The 16,796-nt window shown below is 42.2% G+C and overlaps 1 protein-coding gene across 1 annotated transcript in view; it reads right to left on the bottom strand.

Annotated features, from left to right (window-relative positions):
* The window catches only part of PAK2 (p21 (RAC1) activated kinase 2), a 68,790-nt gene that overhangs the window by 29,598 nt on the left and 22,396 nt on the right, over positions 1-16,796 (bottom strand). The window contains exons 2-4 of the mRNA XM_049776032.1: positions 5,457-5,661; positions 2,714-2,814; positions 1,458-1,605 (exon numbers count right to left, since the gene is read on the bottom strand). Of these exons, the coding sequence (XP_049631989.1) occupies positions 1,458-1,605; positions 2,714-2,814; positions 5,457-5,643 (436 nt within the window). The 5' untranslated portion in view covers positions 5,644-5,661. The remainder of the gene's footprint in view (positions 1-1,457; positions 1,606-2,713; positions 2,815-5,456; positions 5,662-16,796) is intronic.

Below are 16,796 nucleotides of genomic sequence, written 5' to 3'. Positions count from 1 at the left end.
CTATGTGGTCACTTTTCTCTTTCTTCTCTTTCTCAATTTAAAAAAATGAACTCAATAAACTCAATAAATTTATTTAAATATCACCTAAAGGTTAAGGAGATGTTTTTGCATACATCTGCCTCAGGATCAATTCCTGATACTACCCTGTAGTCTGAGCTCTCCTCAATAGGAGCACCCAAGCACTATCAGGCAGGTTCATAAAACAAAACAAAACAAAAGTTTAAATAAATTCTAAAAATACTTTAATTACAGGCTGGGGATCTGGTAGAGAACATTCCTCATGTGTGACCAACTGGGTTCAATCCCAATACCACACCAAAAAAATCATTAATTACATACATAACTAGGTATATAATTTTTATATTCAAATTATTCAAAAAAGCTTTAATTATTTGAAAAGTTAATTGAAACTATACTTGTAAAATCTGTACTTATTCAAGTAAAATTTAAGTTCATTTAATATTCTTTCAAGAAAGAAGTATTCAAACCACTATTCAGACTTCATTCAAAGAAAAAAAATGGTCGTTACCAGGATTCGAGCATGTGCAATATATGCCCTACCATTGAGCCTCCAAAGGAAAATTCTTTTTTTTTTTTTTTTTTTGGTTTTTAGTTTTTGGGTCACACCCGGCAGTGCTCATAGATTACTCCTGGCAGGCAGGGGGGCCATATGGGATGCTGGGATTTGAACCACGGTCCTTCTGAATGCAAAGCAAATGTACCACCTCCATGCTATCTCTCCGGTCCCAAAATTCTTTTTCTTTTTGGTTTTTGGGTCACACCTGGCAGCACTCACTCCTGGCAGGCTTGGGGGACCACATGGGATGCCAGGAATAGAACCCAGGTCTGGGTTCAGCTGTATGCAAGGCAAATGCCCTACTGCTGTGCTATTACTCCAGCCCCTATAAAATTAAGACATTCACATAATTACCAGACTCCTAATTATGCTTAATAGCTAGCCCTATCAGGGGCTGAAGCAATAGATAGAACATCTGCTTGCACATAGCTGACCCAGGTTCAATTCCTGGCATCCCATATGGTTCCCCGAGCATGATCAAGAGTAATTAGCAAATACAGAGCTAGGAGTTACCCCCAAGCACCACCGGATGTGGTCCAAAAATAAAAACAAGACAAACAACAAAAAAAGAGCTGTCCCAATCAGGTTCCACAAGGCAAATACACAGGGAAGAAAGTAGATACAAGAATCATAATTTAACATTTTCCCTAAAGTTTCTTTGAAAACTGCTTGATTTCAGGGAAGGAGCAATAATAGCCCAGGGGTAGGGTGTTAGTCTTGCATGCAGCCGATCTGGATTTGATCCCAGGCATCCTATATGGTCCCCTTAGTCCACCAGGAATAATTCCTGAGTGCAGAGCCAGAAATAATCCCTGAGCACCAATAGGTGTGACTCAAAAACAAAACAAAACAAAAAGCAATTATCTGATTTCTTTCTTACCAGGAGGAGTAAAGCTCAGATACTTCTGCTTCACTGTGTTGGAGTCATAGAACTTTAAGACATCTAGCACAGCCTGAGGATTCTTCTTTTGTTCTAGTTTGGTGATATTGGAAGTTTGTAATAATCGAGCCCACTGTTCTGGCATACCCTGAAAAAAATACAGAAATTAGTTGCTTCTTTAAAATAACTTATTAGGGGGCCGGGGAAATAGCAAAGTGGTAGGGCATTTGCCTTGCACACAGCTGATTCAGGATGAACGGTAGTTCGAATCCCGGCATCCCATATGGTCCCCATGCCTGCTGGGAGCGATTTCTGAGCACAGAGCCAGGAGTAACCCCTGAGCACTGCCAGGTGTGACCCCCCCAAAAAACTCAAATAAACAAAAAAACCAAACAACTTTTTAGAGATAAATAAAAAATACATAAAGCAAATGACAATAAGTCTGACATAATTCTAAAATGCAGGGTATTTTTGGGGGGTGGGGGGCTTTGGGCCACACCCATTGGTCACACCTTGCTCTGCGCTCAGAAATTACTCCTGGCAGCTGGCAGCCTCGCGGGATCATATGGGATGCTGGGAATCAGAGTCCTTGCGGGGTTGGCCACGTGCAAGGCAAATATCCTACTGCTGTGCTATCTATCTCTCCGGCCGCCTAAAAGACAGTTTTCTAAAAATCTACTTTTAAATCTAGTTTTGCATAATTTTATCAGGTTTAAAGAATAAAGCTAGAGGCCGGAGCAATAGCACTAGTTCTTGCACACACACAGTAGACCTAGGGTTTTTCATCTCCAGCATCACATATGGTCTCCCATATCCTCAAAGAGTGATTCCTGAGAAAAAAGCTAGGAGTAACCCCTGAGCATTGCCAGGTGTGGCCCAAAAACCAAAATGGAAGAAAAAAAAGAATAAAGATAGATCCAGGGGCTGGAGTGGTGGCACAAGCATTAAGGCGTCTGCCTTGCAGTGTGCTAACCTAGAACGAACCGCCATTAGATTCCCCAGTGTCCCATATGGTCCCCCAAGCCAGTGGCGATTCTGAGCACATAACCAGGAGTGACCCCTGAGCGTCATCAGGTGTGACCCAAAAAACAACAAAAAAAAATAAAAATAAAAATAAAGATAGATCCAGTGACAACACTTTTATAAGAGAATAGAACTCAGAAATCAGTTAACAAGTGGATGGAAAAATTACTTCAAACAATACTGCAGGGGAAACGTTTGAAAGGCACACAAGAGTCTTACTGAGATATACTTACAGTGAATTCTCCAGTAACAGCATCAAACCCAACATGGATTGTGTGCTCAAAATCTGATGGAGGAGAAATTTCTGGTCGTTCTTTCTCTTTTTTCCTACTTCCTAGAAGTCATTTTTAAAAAACAAAAAAGACCTATTTAAATAAGCGTGGCATAAATTTTGCTACCTCTACTGAAATACACATATCTATCATTTTCTTTTTCTTTCTTTCCTTTTTTTTGGTTTTTGGGCCACACCCGGCGATGCTCAGAGGTTACTCCTGGCTGTCTGCTCAAAAATAGCTCCTGGCAGGCACGGGGGACCATATGGGACACCGGGATTCGAACCAACCACCTTTGGTCCTGGATCAGCTGCTTGCAAGGCAAATGCCACTGTGCTATCTCTCCGGGCCCACGTCTATCATTTTCTATTAGATTATGAGTAATCTCAAGTCAAGACCTTTTCTTTTATCTCCTGACTTATAATTTTATATTTTGTATACTGTATACTTGTATACAAAATATTTACCAACTAACTAAAATATATATATATATTTTTTGGTTTTTGGGCCACACCCAGTTACACTCAGGATTACTCCTGGCTATGCACTCAGAAATTGCTCCTGGTTTGGAGGACCATATGGAACACCAGAGATCAAACTGAGGTCTGTTCTGGGCCAGCTGCATGCAAGGCAAACGCCCTACCACTGCACTATCGCTCCGGTCCCTATAATCTTGTACTTATTTTTTTTTTGGTGACTTTTTAATTTTAATTTTTTTTTTTTTTTTTTTGGTTATGGTTTTTGGGTCATACCCGGCAGTGCTCAGGGGTTACTCCTGGCTCTACGCTCAGAAATTGCGCCTGGCAGGCTTGGGGGACCATATGGGATGCCAGGATTTGAACCACTGTCCTTAAACGCCTTACCTCCATGCTATCTCTTCGGCCCCTAATCTTGTATTTTATATACCTCTCAGAATTGACAGAAAAACAACTTCACATACTATTAAAATACTTGTTTCTTATTTTTTATCTGTTCAGCATCCCCTTTAGTTAAGCATATTGTTGGAAAAGAGGTTATATTCTCTTTATTTTTTAAATTCTTTTTCTTTCATTTAAATACCATGACGACAAAGTTGTGTATGATTGAGTTTCAGTCTTACAAAGTTGATGATGATGCTATATTCTTCTATAAGTCTGATTACAGATGTCTAGTCTAAGGAAGACATTTATTTATTTTTTTAAATATATTTTTTACTTAAGTAACATAATCATAGTTGGGTTACAATCATAAACAGAACACCCCCCTTTCACCAGTGTAACAATTCCCCCTCCCCCCTTCCCATCCCCTGCCTGCATTCGAGACAGGCATTCTACTACAGTTATTTGTTTTTAAGTTCAGTAAATTGTATTTTTTTCCTTAAAGGGTAAGAATAAAAAAATATAGTAAATATAGTAAAAATATAGTAAATCGCCAATGTTTGCATAGGTCCAGAAAAATGGGGAAAATGAAAAAAAAAAATCTTGACCTGATTACAAAAAGGCCTCACCCCAGAAGTTTATTGGATAACCGACTCTGGGTTCCAGGCATACCAGTCTGTCCAACCCGAGTCATTCTCCGTGGTCCCAGTGAAACTTTTTCACACTTTAGCTATTGTTGGTATCAGATTCTTATATTTAAAGATTCTGGATTCTGTGCATTTCTTTCATTGATGTCAGGCTGATGTGGAGCATCCTCTAGATTCAGCATACCATTAAATGTGGAGCGATCTGCCCTGCAAGCAGACTGTTGCTGAGTCGTCTGGGTGTTGGGAGCACTCTTTGGAGTAAGTCAATGCCAAAGCATTGGTAGGTCTTCCCTGGTAGAGGCTTGGATCCTGGTAATGTTATAGACAATTGTGGTTGTTTCCATAGATGGTATCCATTGTTCAAGTGTGTGTGGTCAATGCCCATTCTTCTGAGGCCTAAGCTAAATCATTATGCCAATGTTCAGGGTAAAAGGCCTAATTACACTACCAAATTTGTGTTTCCATCTCTATTAGATAAGAACTTGTTTGCATATGTATTATTTTCCCATTTTAATGTGCCTATGCAAAAGAGAAGCAATGCCACAAGATATTGTTGGTGCATCTGGAGGCCAACGAATAAAGTCCAACATTCCCCGTAACTTGGTTCAAACATGAAATCTATACAGAGATACTTTTCTACCAGTATTGCTTATAAAACAGATCTCAAAGGGGGAATATCAAACAATCAAATAACAAAGCCAGTGGGCAAAATTGTCACTATATGAGGATGTCCGAAAAGTTATAGATGTTAAACCAAAAAAAATAAATAAATAAAAATATAAATATAAAAGGGGCCGGCGAGGTGGCACTAGAGGTAAGGTATCTGCCTTGCAAGCGCTAGCCAAGGAAGGACAGCGGTTTGATCCCCGGCGTCCCTTATGGTCCCCCCAAGCCAGGGGCAATTTCTGAGCGCTTAGCCAGGAGTAACCCCTGAGTGCTGCCAGGTGTGATCCAAAAACAAACAAAAAAAAAAAGTGGCTGAACCAAATTCAATTCACTCAACATAAAAAACAGGATGAGCAGTAACTTTAGTTTGATTCTTTTATTATCAAATGAACTAATATTTGTAATAGTGACTGTATATCACCAGAAATTGTTTTTCTTAGCTGTTTTACTTTCACCATAAACAACAAATACTTATTGTGTCACAATCAAAGCTATATGTAATAACAGACTCTTGAAATCACAGGAACTACTTACCTTTTTCTGTGCCTGAGAATATAGAGATGATTTTATTCCTGGGCTTTTTTTCCTCTGGAACAGAGGGCAAAGGTTTCAAACTGTGATTGGCTGACAAAGGGTCTTTGCCTCCAGTGCTAAAAATGGTACTACTCATTCGCACAGGAGGCGCTGGAGGTTTGTCTTCCAATTCTCCGTTATCAGACATGATTCAAATTATGTATGCCTAAAACAGATAGGCAAAAGGGAAGAGTAAATAACAGAATTAAAAGGCATTATAAATAAGGACTAGACAGACAATATAGTGATAGAGAGCTTGCCTTGCACGCAGTTGATCCAACTTTAGTCCTTGGTACCCCTTATTGTCTCCCAAGCTCTGCCAGGAGTGATACCTGAGAACAGAGCCACAAGTAAACTGAGCACCACCAAACACGGCCCCAAAGAAAAAACAAAAAGTAGTACAGATAAGCACAAAACAATAATCATTCTCCCATTTGAGAATTCTAAAACCCATTATCCATTAAGAGTGAAATTTGGAAATTTCAGTAAGAAGACACATATATTTAACATAAATGTAAGTAATGACCCCAAGGAAGTTAACAAAATAGCGCGCACACACACACACACACACACACACACACACACACACACAGAATTGAGTTGGATAAATATTTAATCCTCTCTATATCTTATAGCTTTTGATCTTGATAGGAGTATTCCCAAAACATTCTCTTTTTTTGAGGGGGGCATCCAGTGATATTCAGGAGCTTAATCACTGGCTCTACTTCTGGCAGTGCACCAGGAACCATATGGGATGGCAGCGATCAATCCAGAAAGGAAAGTAAGTGCCCTACCTGCTACACTAATTTTGGCCCCCTAGCATTTTTTATGTGCCACAATGAAAGGTATTTTTCAACCTATACAGAGAAGAATGAGAAAAAGCAAAGAGAAAAAAGAAACTTTCTGAGCATAGTTAGGTAGGAAGAATGCCTAAATGAAATTAAACTGGTGCAAAAAAGAAATAGGAAGTGGGGAATTGGCTCAATGGTAAAGTATATACTGTATATGTATAAGGTCCTGGTTACAATCCCTTGCAGAGCAGGAAAAGAAAGGGAATAATAGAAATGGGGGTGGGATCTAAAAAGTGGTATAATGTGTGAGAATTTCTTTTCATAGCTACTGAAAGAAATAAAACCAGAATTCAATGTTACTAATAATTCTTAATCTCACACTCTTCTAGAAAAATGTATTGTTATTATGTTATGTCTTTCATTGTTAATATATAACAATTGTGAATCTGTAATTGCTACTGAAGGTAGCAAACTTCTCAGCCCAAACTTCAAGTGCTTAGCAGACAAGAACTATGTTATCACCACCATTATACACCTATATTTACTACTATATCCCATCACATTTAGCAGAGATTGTTCATGTCTTAGACGTTTCCAAAACTGGGTGATACAGTCTCCACCCCTAAGCAACTAGAGGTGCTTTCTATTTGTTTGCTTTAAAAAGGTACACTTCCAGATGGACACTGAGATTTTTTTTCTCAAAAGGGGGGAATAGGCTAAACAAGTTTGAGACCTCTGTATTTAGCAATATTCATTTTATTTCTAGTACCACACCCTAGATCTCATATCATGTAGCATTTCACTAATAAACTCTATGAGTCATAGACAAACATATTTGTGAAGATTTACACTTTTCTCCTAGCAGGTATACAGTTAAAAGTCCTTTGTCTTGGGGCCAGAGTGAGACAGCACAGCGGGAAGGCTTTTGTCTTGCACGCAGCCAATACAGAACGGACCCTGGTTTAAATCCTGGCATCCCATATGGACCCCCAAGCCTGCCAGGAGATACTTCTGAGCACAGAGCCAGGAATAACCCGAGTGCCGCTGGGTGTGACCCAAAAAAACAAAAAATAAAAGTTCTTTGTCTCAACCCATATCCATACAGTGGCTTAATTCTTTTGCATAGAGACAATGTACATTATCAAATGTCTAAAAAGGACCAAATGAGAATATGGTAGTATACATATCTTACCCAGAAAATATACATAAAAAATTCTGATTCCACCAATACTTAAATGTTTTCCCCCAAATCTACTCATACATATTTTGCTACTTTTCAGTGGAAAACAAGTAGGCGAACAAAAAAGCATGCCCCAAACACACTGTACTCTTTTAACAGGCCCATTGTTTAACTGTGACACAACTCAAACACAAAACAATTCCTCAACTGTCTACTGAAGGAGACCAGGGGAAGCTAATTATACAAATGAAAAAAGGAGTGGGATTTGAGATCGGGGAGTCCAACTAGAAGAAATCACTAAATTTATCTATGTGGAGCACCTACAACCCTTTGTATATGAACTGGTGAACAATTTTGCTTTCATTTTACCTATATATGAAAATAAACCTTAGATCTTCAGTGCCATACACATTTAATAATACAACACTACTTATATTTCATATAATTCCAACAATCTGGGCCAGAGCGATAGCACGGTGGGTGGTAGGGCATTTGCCCTGCACGTAGCCAACCCTGGACAAACCCCAGTTTGATTTTCCACTTCCCATAAGGTCCCTTGAGCCTGCCAGGAGCTATTTCTGAGTGCAGAGCCAGTAGTAACCCCTGAGCGCCACCAGGTGTGGCCCACCCCTCAAAAAAAACCTTTAAATATCTGAGATCTAAAATAATAAAAGTAGGAGCTGGAGCAATAGCAAAGCGGGTAGAGCGTTTGCCTTGCAAGCAGTCGACCCTAGATGGACCAGGGTTCAATTCCCCAGTGTCCCGCATGGTCCCCCGAGCTTGTCAGGAGTGATTTCCAGAGCCAGGAGTAACCCCTGAGAGCTGCCGGGTGTGGCCCCCAAACCTAAATTTAAAAATGTTAAAACAGGGCCTGGAGAGATAGCACAGCGGCGTTTGCCTTGCAAGCAGCCGATCCAGGACCAAAGGTGGTTGGTTTGAATCCCAGTGTCCCATATGGTCCCCCATGCCTGCCAGGAGCTATTTCTGAGCAGACAGGCCGGAGTAACCCCTGAGCAATGCCAGGTGTGGCCCAAAAACCAAAAACAAAAACAAAAAAAAAAAAAAAAAAGTTAAAATAGGGGCCGGGCGGTGGTGCTAGAGGTAAGGTGCTTGCCTTGCCTGCGCTAGCCTAGGATGGACCGAGGTTCGATCCCCCGGCATCCCATATGGTCCCCCAAGCCAGGAGCGACTTCTGAGCGCATAGCCAGGAGTAACCCCTGAGCATCACCGGGTGTGGCCCAAAAACCCAAAAAAAAAAAAAAAAAAAATATATATATATATATATATATATATATGTTAAAATAAAAATAATAAGAAATGGGACCGGAGAGATAGCATGGAGGTAAGGTGTTTGCCTTCCACGCAGAAGGTCGATGGTTCGAATCCCGGCATCCCATATGGTCCCCTGAACCTGCCAGGAGCGATTTCTGAGCATAGAGCCAGGAGTAGCCCCTGAGTGCTGCCAGGTGTTATAAAAAGTGTAAATAAAGAAAAAAATTTAAAAAATAGCTAAAAAGTATTTCCTTGGGCCAGAGATAGCATGGAGGTAAGGCGTTTGCCTTGCATGCAGGTCGATGGTTGGAATCCCAGCATCCTATATGGTCCCCTGAGCTTGCCAGGAGTGATTTCTGAGCAGAGTCAGGAGTAACCCCTGAGCGCTGCCAGGTGTGACCCCCCCCCCCAAAAAAAAAAAAAAACCACAAAGTGTTTTCTTGCTAATAAACAAATTTTCAGGACCAAAGCGGTAGCACAGCGGTAGGGCATTTGCCTTGTACGTGGCCAACCCTGGACAGACTCCAGTTCAATTCCCGGCATCCCATATGGTCCCCCAAGCCTGCCAGTTGCGACTTCTGAACGCCACCGGGTGTGATTCCCCTCACCCCCCAAAAAAAACCCAAAACTTTTTTCCTCTTAGTTCTAAGTACTACTTTAGACATGTCACGGTATTGATGCGGCTGACCCGGAAGGGACCCGGTTCAATTGCTGACATCTCATATGGTCTCCCAGGCTGCCAGGGTTGATTTCTGAGTGCAGAGCCAGGAATGGCCCCTGAGCATAGCTGGGTGGGGCCCAAAGACCAATCAATCAATCAATCAATCAATCAATAAACAAGTTTAAAAAGAAAGAAAATCGGCTGGGGAAAAAAAAAAGAAAATCACTGGGAGTACCCCTGATCACCCTGGGATATAGCTTAGCAACAGAACATATGACCTGCATGTGTGAAATTCTGAATATGATTCCCAGCACCAACTTTTCATAGCCCCACCCTAATGAGAGGTTTCCTCTAATACACATTTTTTGGGAGCAAATTATTGGTGTGTACAGGACATGGCTTCCCCAAGCATTGCAGGGTATATCCATAGTGGCCCCAATCATCTCCCCAAAACAAGCAGGGGAGTGGAGGAATTCGTATTCAGGGCTAAGTGGACAGTTAAGGAATATCTGTGTTAGCCTTTCCCATCACAGCAAGTCTACACAAAAATGGATCAACACAGAAATTGTGTTGGAATCCTGACAATTTCAATAAAAGATAAAGAGTGTAACCTAACAGATTGGAGAAAGAATGACAACTTAGTCAAGAAAAACACCAATTCAGCTCCTTGCCAACACTCCCTGCCCACTCGGTCACAAGGCAGGACTGAGGCCCAGACTTCTGTGAAACCCACCCAAGCATGCCCAGCTCTGATCAAGAGCAACCCAGTGTTTTCTGGGCACTGATGACCTTTAACACATAGTCATGATATCCAGATGCTCTTAAACTTGCTTACAAGTACCCTACCTCATAGATTCTCACTATCTCAAACCCCTACTTGCCACTCTAGCTCTTCCAAACACTGGTATATCACCCCTAAGGAGCAGCAAATACAATGTGGGGAGATAAAGGTACTCAGACCAATGGATCAAGACAACCAATGGAACAAAACTAATATGGCACAGGCATACAAATTACTCGAAACAGACTTCAAGACACAGTCAGGAGTGATTCCCTGAACAAAGAGACCAATAAAGCTGAGTTTTTTTTTCTTTCTTTTTAGAATATAGACAATATATACTTATCTTACTTTTTTAATCTATTTTAATTTTTATAAGATGCATACTGATTTTAAATGAGAAAAATTTCAATTAGAAAAAGCAAGCATGGGTCTGGAGAGAGAGCACAGCGGCGTTTGCCTTGCAAGCAGCCGATCCAGGACCAAAGGTGATTTGTTCGAATCCCGGTGTTCCATATGGTCCCCCGTGCCTGCCAGGAGTTATTTCTGAGCAGACAGCCAGGAGTAACCCCTGAGCAATGCCGGGTGTGGCCAAAAAACCAAAAATAAGAAAAAGAAAAAGCCAGCATGTGGGGGCCAGAGAGATAGCACAGTGGTAAGGCGTTTGCCTTGCATGGAGAAGGACGGTGGTTCGAATCCTGGCATCCCATATGGTCCTCGTCCCCTCTGCCGGGGGCGATTTCTGAGGTGGAGCCAGGAGTAACTGCTGCTGGGTGTGACCAAAAAAAAGGGGGGCAAAAAAAAAAAAAAAAAAGCTGTACTCATTTTACAAATGCTGTCAAATGCTACTTCCTTTGTTGTCATGACATGATATGATTTCAACTCCTCCTCTGAGCATCTCTAACACTATCCCACTACTAACTACTAACACTAACTACTAACTACTAACACTATCCCACTTCTCAATTCTAAAATCTATCCTTTTGCCTGCTCTGAAAGTGAATTTGGGATCTATAAATAGTTTTCGTTTGCAAGTTGGCACCACTAAAGACTATCTGTAGAGGGCACTGGAGAGACAAGGAAGAAGCCTAGCTTCCTGATTCCTGTGTGCTTGCTCACCAGGCACCAGGTTATGTTCTAGGGGGGTAGCAGCAGCCTCACTTAGTTTTCTCTTACATTCCCCTAGTACAGCTTTTCCCAACATCCCAGAGGGCGATGTACAGCAAGCTTTGTCAATGCAGCATCACAATAACCTTTCTGCTCTTTAGTGATCCATCAATCAATATGATATACAATCCTGAACTGCAGTCACCTGCTTTTAACATTTCTTTTCTTTTTTCTTTGGTTTTTGGGTCACACCTGGACAGCACTCAGGGGTCACTCCTGGCAGGCTCGGGGGACCATATGGGATGCCAAGATTCGAACCACCGTCCTTCTGCATGCAAGGCAAATGCCTTACCTCCATGCTATCTCCCTGGCCCCTGCTTTTAACATTTCATCTCTTGTCAAGATTATAAAATATTCACGCTGGCAAAAACACTTTCATCACTTCTCTGTGTCTGATATCTAACAATGTTCTTAACATAAAGATACTAACAAATTGGGGCCGGAGAGTTAGCACAGCGGTGTTTGCCTCACAAGCAGCCAATCCAGGTTCTAAAGTGGTTGGTTCGAATCCCGGTGTCCCATGCCAGGAGCTATTTCTGAGCAGATAGCCAGGAGTAACCCCTGAGCACCACCGGGTGTACCCTCCCCCAAAAAAGATACTAACAAATGATTCACAAATACACTGATATGATTATCCAACATTTCACTACCTAAAGCATAAATATCGCATTAAGATTGCAAGACCTGGGGCCGGGAAGGTGGCGCTAGAGGTAAGGTGTCTGCCTTACAAGCGCGCCAAGGAACGGACCGACCGCAGTTCGATCCCCCGGCGTCCCATATGGTCCCCCCAAGCCAGGGGCGATTTCTGAGCACATAGCCAGGAGTAACCCCTGAGAGTCAAACGGATGTGGCCCAAAAACCAAAAAAAAAAATAAAAAAGGTTGCAAGACCTTGGGGCCAGAATGTAGGGTGTTTGCCTTGCATGTGGACCTACCCAGGTTCAATCCCCGGCATCCCATATGGTTCCCAACGAGTTTGCCAGGAGTGATTTCTGAGTGTAGACCCAGGAGTAACCCCCAAGAGCCGTCATGTGTGCCTCAAAACAAAACAAAATCAAGCAAAATGAATGCAGATCTGGTGGGGGAGAATGATAGTGAATAGGACACTTGCCTTGCATGCTGCTGACCCAGGTTTGATACCATCACCCTATATATGGACCTTTATGCACATTAGGAATGGTCCCTGAGCAGAGACAGGTGTAATCCCTAAGCACTTCTGGGTGTGCCCCCCCCCCAAAAAAAAGTAAAAAAAAATTTTTTTCCTTCTGGTTCTGCATTCAAAAAAATCACTCCTGGTAGGCTTGGGAGACCACATGGGGTGCCTGGGATGGAATCCAGGTTGGCTGTTGTACTATTGCTCAAGCTCAAAAATGTAAAAATATATACAGTCCTGAAGTCACTAAATCATCAGACTTCAGAGTCAAGACCAGCCCACATATTTAGACCTCCAAGACCTTGTAAATACAATAATGAATAACTCACTGCTTATGAGCTATTTAGACTGCAAGGTTATCATGGGGCCAAGAGCAAATAATTTAATTTTATGGAAATAATTTAAGTACAAGTGAGCAACAAGGTAAGACAGTTTGCTCAGAACCAGAATATTATAACTAGGTGAATCATAAACAAGAAAATTATGTTGGAGGAATATAGACACTTAAGGCACATTTTTCACATGTGGGGCTCCTTGTCAATCCCTGAAAAAAAAAAAACAAATATTACTAAAATAATTATGTTGGAATTTCAAGAATCCTGATTAGAAATATTAAGAGATTCGTGGTGAGATTCCACTTGGTACTAAATTTCTTTTTCTCTTTATCGTTTTCATTTCTTTCCCTGCCCCCTTCCTGTTGCTGTGCTGCTGGTGGTTATGACAAGGGCTTGCGTGAGTGCGTGCCTGAGTGAGGTCGTCACTGTTTTAGCTGTGAGGCTTGCTTGCAGCCAGGTTTTCTGTGCATAGCAACAACAAAGTTTGAACCACTGAGAACTATCTAGAGCAACCTCTAGGTAGAATTGGTAATTAAGTACCTGAGTACTGTAGAGTATTGGCATAAACATCCAAGAGTGAATTTTATCATAGATATATATATATATATATTTTTTTTTTTTTTTTTTACTCTAAGGAACAAGAACAAACCACAGGCACAGATAAAAGTTGCAGTGAAGGGGCCAGAATGATAGCATAATGGGTAGGTAAGGCATTTACTTGCACACAGCCAACCCACGTCCAATTCCCAGTATCCCATTTGGTCCTCAGAATCTGCCAAGAGTTAAAAAAAAAAAAGTTGCAGTCCAAGGGCTGCTGAAGAAGAGGCAAAAGATACAGAGAGGGTTTGCCTCCATTAAAGAAGATACCGTAAATAGTATGCCATAGGGGGCATAGCGATAGCACAGTGGGTGTTTGCTTTTATATAGCCAATCCGGGTTTGATCCCTGGCATTCCATTTGGTCCCCCAAGCCCGCTAGGAGCAATTTCCAAACTAAAAGCCAGTAGTAACCCTCAAGTGCTACTAGGTGTAGCTCCAAAACCAAAATAATTAAATAATATACCACAGATAGGGCCAGAGCAATAGTACAGCAGGTAAGTCTCTTGCCTTGTATGTGGCTGATATTAGAATAATGATACAGGGGCCGGAGAGATAACATGGAGGTAAGGCGTTTGCCTTGCATGCAGAAGGACAGTGGTTCAAATCCTGGCATCCCATATGGTCCCCTGAGCCTGTCATGAGCGATTTCTGAGTGTAGAGCCAGGAGTGATCCTTGAGCACTACTGGTTGTGACCATTAAAAAAAAAAAAAGAATAATGATACAGTCTTTCAAGAGATACTCTGAAGGTGACAGCTATAATTCTATGTTAGAAAAAGGATTGCTCTATTACTTCAGCATGCCTCCAATATTCTTTTTTTTTTTTTTTTTTTTTTTTTTTTGGTTTTTGGGCCACACCCGGTGACGCTCAGGGGTTACTCCTGGCTATGCGCTCAGAAGTCGCTCCTGGCTTGGGGGACCATATGGGACGCCGGGGGATCGAACCGCGGTCCGTCTCCTAGGCTAGCGCAGGTAAGGCAGGCACCTTACCTCCAGCGCCACCGCCCGGCCCCAGCATGCCTCCAATATTCTATGCCACTGTTCCTCATAGCAAAGAAAGATCGACAGTTACGTATGTAAAAAAAGAAGTATTATCTGTATTATTGACTTTGTAGAATTTCTGGAACAGGAAAAATATGGGAGTAAAAGGGCCCTCCTCACCTTTGTTGTTTTGGACTACACCCAGTAGTACTCAGGACTTACTCCTGGTGGGCTTGCAGGACCATGAGGTGGCAGGGATTGAACCTGCATGCAAAACAAGCACCTTACCCACCATACTATCCCCCCATGCCATCAGTGTTTTTTTCTTTCAGTTTTGTTTGGGGCCATTCCGAATGATGCTCAAGGTTAATTCCTAGCTTGGAACCACATATAGTGCTATGGATCAAACCTAGGTCAGTTGTGTAAGGTAAGTACCCAACTCGCTGGACTTCCTATTGGTTGAGTGGCTCCATGATTTTTCCATTTTCAAGAAATAACCAATATTGGAAGAAAGTAACTTATAAAAACCTTCTAATTCAGGTTTTCACACTTTTTTTTTTTTTTTTTTTTTGGTTTTTGGGTCACACCCAGCAGTGCTCAGGGGTTGCTCCTGGCTCTGTGCTGAGATATCGCTCCTGACAGGCTCACAGGATGCTGGGATTCGAATCACTGACCATCCTGAATAGGCCATGTGCAAGGCAAAAGCCCTACTGCTGTCTTATCTCTCTGGCCCAGGCTTCCCCACTTTCTTGGGGGAGGGGTCACACCCGGCAGTGCTCAGGGGCTACTCCTGGCTCTACACTCAGAAATCACTCCTGGTAGGCTCGGGGGACCATATGGGATGCTGGGATTTGAACCACCAATCTTCTGATACAAGGCAAATGCCTTACCTCCATGCTATCTCCCTGGCCCTGGTTTCCCCACTTCTTTTTTTTTTTTGTGGTTTTTGGGTCACACCCAGCAGTGCTCAGGGGTTATTCCTGGCTCCAGGCTCAGAAATTGCTCCTGGCAGGCACAGGGGACCATATGGGATGCCGGGATTCGAACTGATGACCTCCTGCATGAAAGGCAAACGCCTTACCTCCATGCTACCTCTCCGGCCCCTTTTTTTTTTTTTTTTTTTTGTGTCCCCACTTCTATTATAAACTTCCAATTTCAAAAACTGTCCATGCCTCTCAAAACACCTTAGTTAAAACTTCTCAGTAGGGCCCGGAGAGATAGCACAGCGGCATTTGCCTTGCAAGCAGCCGATCCAGGACCAAAAGTGGTTGGTTCGAATCCCAGTGTCCCATATAGTCCCCCGTGCCTGCCAGGAGCTATTTCTGAGCAGATAGCCAGGAGTAACCCCTGAGCAACGCCGGGTGTGGCCCAAAAACCAAAAAAAAAAAAAAAAAAAAAAAACTTCTCAGTAACTACAGCCTGTGATTTAATGACTATTATTTCCTAATCCACATACAGTCCCTCCAAGTATATTTTTTCATACTTCTGTGATCAACTGTTGTTTTTGTTTTTGGAGCCATACTTGGCAGAGCTCAGGAATCACTCCTGGCAGCACCAGGGTACCATATAGGGTACTGGGGATAGAAACTGGAGTGAGCAAGTTAAGTACCAAATCTGCTTTATTATTTCTCCAGTCCTAGAAGCAACTTCCAAAACTATTAAATTTGATCATTTCAGTCTCCTTAATTACATGTAGCCTAAGTAGAATAATTAAACAGGCCCCTAAATTACTCAGCACATTAGTTCGCATCTTTTCCTCTTCCAACTAAATTTTATAGGGCTGGAGAGATAGCATAGCAGTAGTCTGTTTGCCTTGTACAAGGCTGACCTCGGACAGACCTAGGTTAAATTCCTGGCATCCCATATGGTCCCTCGAGCCTGCCAGGAACAATTTCTGAAAAAGATGCAGGAGTAACAATCCCTGAGCACTGCAGGTGTGGCCCCAAAACAAAAACAAACTAACAAAAAACAACCTAATGGGGCCAGAGAGATAGCACAGCAAGCAGGTGATCCAGGACCTAAGGTGGTTGGTTCGAATCCCGGTGTCCCATATGGTCCCCTGTGCCTGCCAGGAGCTATTTCTGAGCAGACAGCCAGGAGTAACCTCTGAGCACCGCCGGGTGTGGCCCAAAACCAAAAAAAACAAAACCAAAAAAAACAAAAAACAAAAAAAAAACCCAACCTAAGCCTTAAGCATTCTTTCCATTTCTCTACCATTACTCTAGGCCTCCACACAAGCCCTTTCAGAGGTTTCCAGTTAGGGAACCAATATTCTGTGCCTGAGACATTTTCCTGAGACATTGGGTTTCAGTGCTAAAGCCAGGAAAGGCCTGAGCTGGACAAAGCAAGATTAGTTAGTTATCTAACTTTCTAGTACCACCTCCATC

The sequence above is a fragment of the Suncus etruscus genome, chromosome 6, assembly GCF_024139225.1.
Source record: "Suncus etruscus isolate mSunEtr1 chromosome 6, mSunEtr1.pri.cur, whole genome shotgun sequence".
Lineage (NCBI taxonomy): Eukaryota > Metazoa > Chordata > Mammalia > Eulipotyphla > Soricidae > Suncus > Suncus etruscus.
Note: the sequence above shows the minus strand (reverse complement) of the source record. Positions and strands in the feature narration are given on the sequence as shown.